The sequence below is a fragment of the Marmota flaviventris genome, chromosome 2, assembly GCF_047511675.1.
Source record: "Marmota flaviventris isolate mMarFla1 chromosome 2, mMarFla1.hap1, whole genome shotgun sequence".
In the NCBI taxonomy this organism is placed as follows: Eukaryota; Metazoa; Chordata; class Mammalia; order Rodentia; family Sciuridae; genus Marmota; species Marmota flaviventris.
In genome coordinates, this window is record NC_092499.1 from 2,647,595 (window position 1) to 2,659,643 (window position 12,049).

The window sequence follows — 12,049 nt, forward strand, 5'->3', positions numbered from 1 at the left end:
GGAAGGGTATAATATCTCTGTCCCCTGAGGTGGGATCACCATTTTCTTCTGCCCTCAGACGCAGAAGTACCTGGCCTTTGGGCTCCAGTACACACACTAGCAGCTCCCCCAACCCCAGGTTCTCATATCTTCAAACTTCAACTGAACTACACCCACTGGCTTTCCTAGTTCCCCAGGATATCACCGAACTTCAAGTCTCCATAATCCCAGGAGCCAATTCTCACCATAATCATCCATTTCATTGGTCCTGTTTCTCTGGAGAGCCCTGATACACTTTAATAAAATGCTATTCACTTTAGAGCTTTCTTTTGCCTAATGCTAATAATTATAGCACCATTCTTTTGGTTACTGTTTGCCTAATATTTGTTCACTAGTTCACTCAATAAGTAACTGAAGTCTGACTTTGTGCCTGGCACTCTTCTGAGCACCTAAGCTGGGAACAGTCACCAGCACAGACTGCCCTCCTGGAACTTACAGTCCAGCTGGGGAAGGAGTAAATGAGTAAAACCAAAGAAGGTTAGATAAGGGCATAGGGGGAAATAAAACCAGAAGGAAAGATTGGGCAAGAAAGACTGCAACATTAAACACAGTGACAGATGACACTGAAGCAAAAGTCTGAAGAAGACAGTTGTACAAGACAGTTGTACAGCTACTCACAGAGAAAGCTCTCCTCCCCAAGAATCCTGGGAAGCCCTGAGGCCAGAGTATACCCAATGTGGTCAAGGGAACCTGCAAAAGGACAATAGGAAGGTGATACCCAGAAAGGTACAGGGGAGGACTGGGGATACCTGGGGAGGGTCAGGGAGTAACTAGAAAGATACTGACTGCTGTTCTGAGTAAGATGGGATTTGAGCACACAGAGAGGTGTAAATATCTGACTCCTGCTTTAAGGGTGAACAGGTGAAGAGGCGCACAGCAGACCCCCACCATCAACACCAACTATTGCAGCAATGAACCAGAGTGGCACAAAGATCAATGGAAACAGAACCCTGGGAAGACTGCACAGGCAGGGCCAACCACACTTATGACATATTAGAGTAGAGCATGGAAAAATTAAAGCTAGCACCTAATACCCTGTACAGAGCGGTTTCCCAATGATCTAGGGCCTCTGACAAGACAACAGCAGCAGGCAGATGAGGGAAGAAGGCCAAGATGCAAAGCCCCACCAAGCCAGGGGTGTTTGTCCCTTGTTTCTTCTGGTATTCCTGACCTGTACTCACTCCAGGGCAAGGTCCACACAGGAGCACTGCTCAGGGCCGAGGGCCAGGAGAAACCTTCAGCTCTGCCTCAAGGGGCAGCAAAAGGGCTACCAAGGGTTCACAACCAGGGCAACTGCCATTTTGCCTCTTTTCTCCATTCTCTCATTCTGGCCCACAAGCAATACCATGGCAGGCAACAGCAACAGCAGCACCACGGGGCCAGCAGGAACCTAAGCCTCCCTTCCCATGGAACAGCTGTGCTAACGGAGGATGGGCAGTTCCTACTGCCCCTCTCCTGTTCAGCCCTCCCCCTGTGTGGCCCAGGGTGCAGGTGCAGTTGGATGATGTTGGCTACAGCTACAGGAAGGAAAGGGCTTAGAAAATGAACCCGAGGCTGTTCGTAGAGTGCTGGGGTCAGCACTGGGCTGCTCATGCTCTGACCCTTAAGAGCCATCAGACTCAAAACAAGGCTGAGGGCAGAATGACCACCAGGGGGCACATGTGCTGGACAAGAGGTAGGCTGCATAGCAATGGCAATGAAAACCAGCCAGATGCTGGAGACCTTAGCCTGAACACAAATGGGTCAGCTGCACTCCCCACAGAATTTCCACAAGACCCAGAGACCCTTGATATAATATTCACAATGCCCAGAATATATGTCAAAATTACTTGGCATATGAAGACCAGGAAATTCTCCTGGGTGGAGCAATGATCACTTGCTTTGCATATTGGTTATCCAATTTGGAGACCAAAAAAGTCTAACCCCTATCATCACACCAATTTCAAATCAAGTGCAAACCAACTACATGCCCAGGTACTTCCGTTTTTAAGGCCATAAAACCAATATTCTATATTTGATAATTTGGAATAGATTATGCTTCTAGAGACAGAAAGTCAAAGGAAGATATGAGTAAGCTAAGCTATATTGTAATTTAAAATTTATAACAAATACCTCTATGAAACATAAAAGGCAAGAACTGTGGTCACATGCCCATTTGCCACACATTACAAAGAAGCACACCATGAACTCCTGTAAATCAAGAATATATAACAACCCCACAGCAATATGACAAAAAGTAAATATATTGGTATCAAGTAAAACATCTTAAGAAGGAAATAATACTGAAAAAATTGATATCTTAGTTTCTTATCAAACATTAACTATAGTTTTCAGTTTTCCTGTTGTGGTATATCTACCAAAATGTACCACTCGACTGTTAAGGACTCTCATAATGTGTAACTGTGGCCACCATCCAACTCCATGACTGTTCCCATGTTACAAATACAAACACCATACCCACTACACAGCAACTCTCCATTTGCCTCTACCACAGTGTTGGCATGACCCTTCTACTTTCTACGATTTTGACTAGTTATCTCATTTCAGTGGAATCTCATATTACTATTTTGCAACTGGCTTATTTCACCTAGCAAAATATCTATGTTGTCACAGGTCATAATTTCCTTCCTTTTTAAGGCTGCAGTATTCCGCTGCAAGGAGAAACCACATTCTGCATACCTATGGAGAATGGTTTAGAGATGGTATGGTTTAGAGATAAGTATCCACCAAAAGCTCATGTCAGACGAAGCAAGAAAATTTAGAGGTGAAATGATTGGGTTATGTGAGCCTTAACCTAATCACTACATTAATCCCAACTGGAAGCTAGGGCGTGGCTAGAAGAGGTAGATCATTGGGGGTGTACCTTGGGGTTTATATTTTGACCCTGGGGAGCTGAGCTACTTCTCTCTGCTTCCTGGCTGTCTTGTACTGGGCTGCTTTCCTCCTTCACTCTCTTCCACCATGATGTCCTGCCTCACATCAGGCCCAGAGCAACACAGTCAGCCATCTATGGACTGTGACCTCTAAAACCATGAGCCCCAAATAAACTTCTCTTCCTTTAAAATTGTTCTTGTCAGGTCTTTGAGTCACAGCACTGAAAATGATGACTAAAATACCATTCACTGTCAATGGACATGACACTGGTTGCCTCTGCACTTAGCTCCTTGAATGATGCTGCTGACGAATGTAAGTGTAAAAACATCTCTTTGAGACCCTCCCTTCTACTCTTTTGGATTTAGACCCAGCAGCAGAATTGCTGGATCATATGGCTAATTCTATTTTAAACTTTTTGAGGAACCACCATACCGTCTCCCACAGCGGCTGTTCCATTTTACATTCTCATGAAAAGCACACAAAGGTTCCAGTTTCTCTACCTCCTTGTCTTTTTGATAACAGCCATCCTAAGTTAAAATCTGCATCTTCTCATGAGCTTGTATATCATCTTTGGAGAAATATCCATTCAATTTCATTTGCTTTTTTTTTTTTTTTTTTTGCAGTGCTGGGGATGAAACCCAGGCCCCAGTTATCCTCTGCCCATTTTTGAATTGAGCTTATTGTTGCTGCTGCTATGGAGTTTTAGGAGTTATTAGTGTGTGTATTAATCTGATGACTCTGATACTTTTTCCCACTCCAGGAACTGCTTTTTGACTCTGCCAACGGTCTCTTGACGTACAAATGTTAATTTTCCTGAAATCCAACTTACTTATTTTTTTCTTTTATTCTTTGGGTTTTCAGTGTCATATGCAAGAAATCACTGCCAAATCCAATGACATGAAGTCAGTTTCAGTTTTATGTCTCACATTAGGTCTTTCATCTATTTTTAGTTAATTTTTATATGGCAAAAGGCAAGGATCCAATTTCCTTCTTTGCCTATGGATATCCAGTTTTGTTTTGTTTTTAACTTCATTTGTTGAGAAATAAAACTGTCTTTTCACCTTAAATGGTCTTGGCATCCTTACAGAAATCATTCCACCATATATGCAAAGGTTTATTTCTGGGCTTTCACTAATCTACTCCATTGGAATGTATGCCTTTATTCTAGCACTACATTTTTTTAATTACTATAGCTCTGTAGTAAGGTTTGAAATTAGGAAATGTGAGTACCTCCAGTTTTACTCTTTTTCAAGACAGATTTAGCTATCTAAAGTCACTTAAGATCCCATATGAATTTAAGATGGGTTCTCCTATTCCTGCAAAATACATCACAAGATTTTTTGATAAGAGATTGCAATAAAGCTGTGGAACTGACATCTAAACAATATTAGATCTCCCAACCCATCAATATGGGGCATTTCCACTTGTGTTCCTTCTTTAAGCAATCTTTTGTACTTTTCATCAGATGAATCTTTTGCTTTCTTGGTTCATAAGTATTCTATGCTTTTTGGTGTTGTTTATGTTTATTTCTAGTGTATACAAATACAACTGATTTTTGTGTGTTAACTTTGTATCCTGTTACCTGTTATTAGTTCTCACTGGTTTTTGTATGTGTGGATCCTTTAGTGCTTTCTCCATGTAAGATCACATTAACTGTAGAGAGATAATTTTACTCCTTACTATTCAATTCAATGACTTTCATTTTGTCAACATAAATAACAAAAAAGATTTTCCAATGATAATGATTTCAATTTGAAATGAGCATAGCAAGTGCAAATGAAAAATGAACACACAAAGTATGGGTCTACTTAGGGAGGTGAAGAAAAACAAGGTTTTTGTTTTCATTTGGTTTGGTTTGGTGGCAAGGGGGATCAAATCCTGGGCCTCACGAATGCTAGGTAAACACTCAACCACTGAGCTAAACCCCCAGCCCAAGACAAGGGTTTTTAAAGATGAAAAGAAGAATACATGAAAGTTATTTTGTGACAAAGAGTACATGGGCTACAGGCACTTATCATAGGAAGTGACTTAGTTCATTAGTGAAGACAGTGTTTCATTTCAGCTGTGTGTTCTTGTGTATCTGGCTAGCCGTCCTTGTGACTTGTGTAGCAAGCTAAAATTTGGAAAAGCCTTGGTAAAAGCTCTTATATGCATAGGAGCCCTTCAGATAATCTTTTACAGTTCTTATCTGTAGGCATGTGCACAAGGGCTCTCCCTTCATACAGAACCTCCTGACTCTACTTTCTTTGAGTTTGATACAGTGACTCCTTCTTGGTATTAACAACTTTCTCTATTCTTTTTCTTGCATAATTGATCTAGCTAGAACTTCCAGTACTGTACTGAATAGAAGAAGTGGCAGAGGCTGGGCTATAGCTCAGTGGCAGAGCACCTACCTAGCACATGTGAGGCACTGGGTTCGATCCTTAGCACCACATAAACAAATAAAATAAAGGCATACTTTCCATCTATAACTACAAAAAAATTTTTTAAAAAAATGGTAGAAGTGGACATCCTTGCCTTGTTCCTGATCTCGGAGGAAAGTTTTCAGTCATTCATTATTGATTGCGACATAAACTAGAGGCTTCATATGTAGCATTTTTTTATGTTGAATTTCCTTATACTTGTAGTTTAAAGTGTTTTTATAAAAACAATCCCTCATAAAAATGTGGGGTTATATTTTGTTTTTATGGTGCTGAGGATTGAACCCAGGGCCTTGTGCATGTGAGGCAAGCGGTCTACCAACTGAGCTATATTCCCAGCCCAGAAATATGATTTTTAACTTGGAAAAAAAAGTAATCCAGAACTTTTAATCCCATAACAAAGGAATTAAAAAACAGAAGTTTAGTCTCCCCATAATGAAGATTCTTTATTTGCAATCTAACAATTGAATACTTTATCTAATGACTTTGATTATACCATCTAAAAAGCTGTTCCTGTTTGCCTTGCAAGGTTCCCTAATTTTATTTTTCCAGACTTACCTTTCTGTATAATTCCTTATACCTCTAGAAATTTTACATATACACCCAGCACAAACAACATGGCCCTATTTTACTTGGACTCTTTAAAAATTTTATACCATTTAGCTTAACAAGATATGCCTAGAAAACTGTGACAACCAAAAGCTGATTTTTTTAATAGTTCAAGCTCTGTCTTCCCATAAAATATCCTAATAGTGTTATAATTCATTAGAAGTAATTCATTTAACTCAATAAAATATTTAATAAATTCCAATGTTAATCTGATTTTACCCTTATAAACAGAAAATATTCATTAAAAGTACTTCCTTATTTCAATCTTCAAACACACACGTTCTTGATCTACATATTAGTAGGAGGAACACTAGAGATTGATATGTGGTCTCTACTTCAATATAACATCAGGAGAAAGAAAGAAATTAATTTGGAACAATACAAGTAGCATACAACAAGTGCTACAAAAACTGGTTTATATGAGTAAGTTCAAAAGAAGGTTACTCCCTGTGAGCTGAGGTGATAAGAAAAGAACTGTGAGCCTGGCATGGTGGCACACGTCTATACTCCCAGCAACTTGGGAGTCTGAGGAAGGTGATCATAAGTCTGAGGCCAATTTCAGCAACTTAGACCCTGTTTCGAAATAAAAAAATAAAAGGTCAGGAGCATGGCTCAGTGGTAGAGCACCTCTGCGTTTGTTCAATCCCCTGTACTGACAAAAAAATTTTTTAAATTGGAATTTGGTATTCAAACTGGCCCCTGAAAAAGAATTATGGTATGACTACATAGTTGAGAAAGAATAAGCATTTAAGAAGAGTCAGTGTAATTAGATCAAAAGCAAGCAAAAGTGTGGGACAGTCAGGCCTGGCACTGGGGTGGTAGCAAGGAAAGAGCCAGGTGGGAAGGGATAACAAGGCTGCATAGAGCCTCAAATGGAAACCTGGTTTCTGTCCATATTCAATATACTCTGTTATATTTTCATCACCATTTCAGAAGAAAGACATTTTAAAGTGGTAACAAGAAGGCAATTCAAAGGAAGAAGGCAAGGGTCATTGCAATTTGAGTATAAAATCAGGCAGGATGTTTCTATCACGATAAACTTCATTCTTCCCTTCTCAGAGTGCTGCATGCAGCACAAGGTAAAGCCTGAGTGAGGGTAATGGATCCTGACATCCAGCTTCTCAGGACCATCCCACATACGGAGGTCTGATGTGAACAGTGTCTGTTCTTCACAGCTCATTGGAAACAAAAGCAACAGAAAAAAAACAAAAATTATAAAAGAAAAAAATCACTGTGTAGTTGCTTAACAAAGAGCCAGAGACCTTTCTTCTCTATCTACTCTTCCCCAAGATGAATACTGAATAGAAAAAATCAGCACAATAAAAAGCACTGCCTACCAAGACTCACCTAACCCATGCTTCATCGGCAGCTCTAAGACAAAACACCAAAATGCTTTCTATGAGGAACTATAAGATTTCACTTTAAACTAAATATTCTTACATCTATTTCTTTTTTTCCTAACAACCGATTATTGCCTTATGATGTTATATCCAGAGATTATCAAGTGCATGTTAAAGTTACCTACTTGCTTGTTTAAAATGTCCTCTAGCATTTAAACTTGCTTTAGTATACAAATCTAACTATTCTGCAAGAAAAGTAATATTGAACATAACATTTGCTAAATATTTCACATGACTGATATCAGCATGCTTTACCTATTTTGTTCAATTACAACAAAACTTCTCGGAGTGTGTATTTTGCAGATAGTCAAATCTGATCTATTTTTCCTGCTTTCATTAGAGGGGACAGTGACCTGGCTTCTAAATGGCCTGAAAGTTAAGCTGAAGAATAAAAGCAACATGGTTATTTTTAGAGCTCTACAGGCATAAAAATACAGCACTAAACTGTGACCTACAGCTATGCACAGCAAAGCATCACATCATGCGACAGTCTTCACTCCAGCTAGGAGCGCATCTGTGGTGCTTCAGACAATGTTCTTCGTCACTACCAAAGACATGTCGGAATGCATTTGGGACCAGTATCCATAGCTGCCGGCACCTTTTTCAAATAGAATGAGCTGCATTCAAAAGGCAGGCCATTATATAATTTGGGAAAATTAAATAGTAAGTTATTTTTGTCATTTCTTCTAGCTTACTTACAAGGTGAATTAATGAGCAGTCTCTCCAAAAGAAGACATCACAACCTCATTCCTAACACAGAAAGTTATTTATTTCAAATACAGTTTCAGGGGGCAAATCAGGAGGCTCATTCGACAGAGGAAAATCCAGGAGAACGAGATATGCCTGAATGAGACACAGCTTCATCATCAATTTGAGTACACTGTGGCAGCATCCCCACATCAGATCCATCAACTTGGAAGGTAAGCTCTAAGCTTTTTCTGTATAAAGCATAGACCAAAAGTATGTCTTTGACAGCCCTTTCCAATACATTGGTATTTTAAAGCCTCTGAAGAACTTTTAATAGCAAGTGTTACTTTCAGATATTATTGTTTGTAGATTATCTCTGACTTTATGTATTTAACTTCTGCTTAGCTACACAAAAGTATTTTCAAAGCTTGATTTTTGGCACTGGCCTAGTAGAAATTTGAAGACTTTAATCCATGTTCTAATCTTATTTTGACCTGCATATCTAGCCACTGAAAAACTTATGCACTTTTTTGACAGTTTTATTATTCAAATAAACAAACAAATATTTGCTGATCAGAACTATAAAACTGTATAAACATAAACAAGTGAGACTATTTCCACAGGTTAAAAATGCCACTCTTTGGTTGGATGAAATGGCCAAAAAACAATTCCTACAAACCTACACACTATGCTGACTCAGATATAGTGACAAAGACTCTGCTTCGGGAATTAAAATGGCATCTAAAGGAGCGAGAAAGATTCATACAAGAGATTGAAAATGAGCAAAAAGTGAAAAAAACAGGTGTGGATTATAACTGGCTTAGAAACTACCAGAGTCCCCATACAACCATCCCAGCTGCAGAGCAAAGACAACTCGAAGTTCTTTGTTCACAAGTTCATCCTTGCCAAACTGGAACTATTCTCAGCAGGTAAATATACTGTGTTCTCTTCTGATATTTGCTACACCCAGGTCTAAGCTCCTCACATATTTAGACTGGAAATTGTAACCTAATGCATAAATTCTTTAATCATGCATACCAAATACCCACATACCAAAATCCCTAGAGATAAGCTGGATAAAAATATCTGTGGATATCTCTCTGGTAGGAAATTCAATTAGAATCAAAATTTCTTTACTTAGAAGCATAATTTTAGAGCTACGTACAGATTACTCAAAAGGTGGGTAACTAGTCTCGATCACATTATGTAAGCTATACTTGGAGTTGCAGGGACGTGACAAAAAAAATTGTCTGAATTGGATATTCATTCCTGCATTCCCCCTAGATTTCGAGAAGTTCTAGCAGAAAATGATGTGCTGCCATGGGAAATAGTCTACATCTTCAAGCAAGTTCTGAAAGACTTCCTCAGTAGTCCTGACAAAGGGACTCAGCAGGAGGGCCCACAGCACTCCTGGGACACAGGCTGTCCCCCCACCTCAGCACTCCCAGGTGAAAGCTCCAAGAGTCCAGAAAAAGATGAAATACCCACCATCTCAAGTTACGTAGACAGGAACAGCAAGAACAGGTTCCCAGCATGCTCGTACAGAATATGGAACCTACCGTACTACTACCCACCAAGTTAAGGTTCCTATAACCAAGCTTCCGTGTGCCATCCAAGAACCAATACTCCTAACATTAAACAAAAGCGATGTGACTTCAGTTTTCTTTGTCATGAGGTCAGAAGTTAAAATTCCCATGGATGAGTATCCTGTTTTAAACTGTTCTTTTTTAACCACTCTAAACATGTAATGTTCTCACTGAACAGTATGCTTCTAACTAAATTATTTCCTAAATATTTTTTTAAAATGTTTAAAGTGTTTTCTTATCCTTCAAACACATCTCACAGGAACCAAGGCAATTTAGTATGGATTTTTATATATTCTGTGTGAAACTTAGTTAGCTAAGTTAGTTATTCTAAGTTAGTTAGCTTAGTTAGTTATTCTAAAATAGGCTATGTATAAAATAAATGATTACTGTGAATCCTATCTATACAATATAACAGTGGAATGATGCAAATATCCCATGATGTGATGTCATTCTCGGCTGGGGACAGGGGAAGGGGGCACTGAGGGAGGAAATAACCTGCAGTTTACAAACAAAGTAGTGCTTTATCCTGACTCAGATTCATTTTTAATTACTTATTTTCTATCTTAACATTAAAGGAAAGTATTAAAAACATCTCTACAGTGTATCAGTAAAAATAAATGGATTTTTTTATCCTACTTCAGAAAAACTTTCAATCTTGACAATGTATACTCATTTAAAATAGCAAATTAGGGCTGGGGATGTGGCTCAAGCGGTAGTACGCTCGCCTGGCATGCGTGCGGCCAGGGTTCGATCCTCAGCACCACATACAATCAAAGATGTTGTGTCCGCAGAAAAACTAAAAAAATAAATATTAAATTTATCTCTCTCTCTCTTCAAAAAAAAAATAGCAAATTATTTAATATATAAAAATTTTACATTTTAATAATTTAATTAAAGTAGAAAATGATGCATTAGTCAAATTTATTCTTTTGTTAAAGAACTGGAACCCTGGGGCTGGGTTGTGGCTCAGTGGTAGAGCACCTGCCTAGCATGTAAGGCACTGAGTTTGATTCTCAGCACTGCATATAAACAAAGTAAAGGTCCACTGACAACTAAAAATCAAAAAAAAAAAACTAGAATATTAAAACCCTTACCATTTCTTTCCTCCCCACCTTGAGGTACTGGGGATTGACCTCTATCAGTGTGGGATACTCGACTCCACACCCTTTGCATTTTTTATTTTGAGGCAGGATCTCACTGAGCTACCCAGGCTGGCCTTAAACTTGAACCTCCTGCCTCAGCCTCTTGAGCAGCTGGGATTACAGGTATATACCATCATGACTGAAGAGGTAGAGAGCTATGTCATTCCAGGATGAGAATGCATGCCAGGCCATCTGTCACCCAAAATCCATCTTACAACCAGATTTTAGAAGGGAATAGAATAATACACTCTGTTTTGAGTTTCTCTCATTTTGTAATTGGCAATAACCTAATAACAGTGCTTCTTAAGAAAGTCTTAGCTTATGAAATTTAAAACTATAGAGTTGTTTCTGGAAAAAAATCAACAAATAAAATAGAAATTTTAACACAAATAATTTCCTGAATACTAATAGATCAAGGTTTTTATTCACTGACTATTTATAATACCTAAAGCTGGCAAAGGAATTAGGGTCAAAAATACAAAGGACAGGGCTGGGGTTGTGGCTCAGAAGTAAAGTGCTCACCTAGCATGCATGAGGCACTGGATTCGATCCTCAGCACCACATAAAGTAAAATAAAGACTTTGTGTTCACCTATAACTAAAAAAATAAATATTAAAAAATACAAAGGACAACAAAGGGGGAGGATGACTAGGAACTCTGCAGGTATATTTTATCAAGAGAAGGTGGTGTGAGCAGTCACAGAAGCATTTAGCTAGGGAACAATGAGAAGTAAGTGAAGACATTCACGGGAAAGAGCTCTACACAGGACTCAACACAACAGACTCTCCAACCACAGCACTCCTGACCAGCCCAACCCATGGAATAATGTTAAAGTAAGTCCTCTACATACCAGGAACATGTGTGCCTTCCCATTCAATCCTACCCTTGTAAATCAGTGAGTGATATTATTCTCACCTGAGAGAGGAGCAAGTTGCCTCAGAGGGATTAAGTGGCTCACCCAGCAAGAGCTAACTAACTAACAGAAGGGAAGCACACCCACTCTATCTCACCTGCCCTGCCCAAACCTACCTTCTGTGATCCAAATGTAAAATAACAAGTTGCCTACTCAACATCTCCTCAAAGTCAACATAATTACCATAAGGCAAGGTAACCCAGGCCTATAATCCTAGCAACTTGGGAGGCTGAGGTAGGAGGATAGCAAGCTCGAGGCCAGCTTCAGCAACTTGACAAGGCCCTGTCTCAAAATTAAAACAAAATGAAAATCAACACGCTCAAAACCACCAATCATAAAGGTTTCTTTTCTAAAAGAACAAAATTCAAGGGAGAAATCA

At 39.0% G+C, this 12,049-nt stretch overlaps 2 protein-coding genes across 7 annotated transcripts in view; one reads left to right on the forward strand and one right to left on the reverse strand.

Annotated features, from left to right (window-relative positions):
- The window catches only part of Tdrd9 (tudor domain containing 9), a 110,230-nt gene that overhangs the window by 83,968 nt on the left and 14,213 nt on the right, over positions 1-12,049 (reverse strand). The gene's annotated exons all lie outside the window — the stretch shown is intronic.
- Rd3l (RD3 like) lies at positions 8,660-9,611 on the forward strand. The gene is made up of 2 exons (XM_027946661.2): positions 8,660-8,958; positions 9,314-9,611. The coding sequence occupies exons 1-2, from the start codon at positions 8,660-8,662 to the stop codon at positions 9,609-9,611; spliced, it is 597 nt and encodes a 198-aa protein (XP_027802462.2).

Bases quoted from the DNA above. Each gene is read 5' to 3' on its own strand.
- Rd3l (XM_027946661.2), top strand. From the start codon at position 8,660: ATGCCACTCTTTGGTTGGATGAAATGGCCAAAAAACAATTCCTACAAA. The intron at 8,959-9,313 runs GTAAATATACTG...CATTCCCCCTAG, and splicing joins ACTGGAACTATTCTCAGCAG to ATTTCGAGAAGTTCTAGCAG.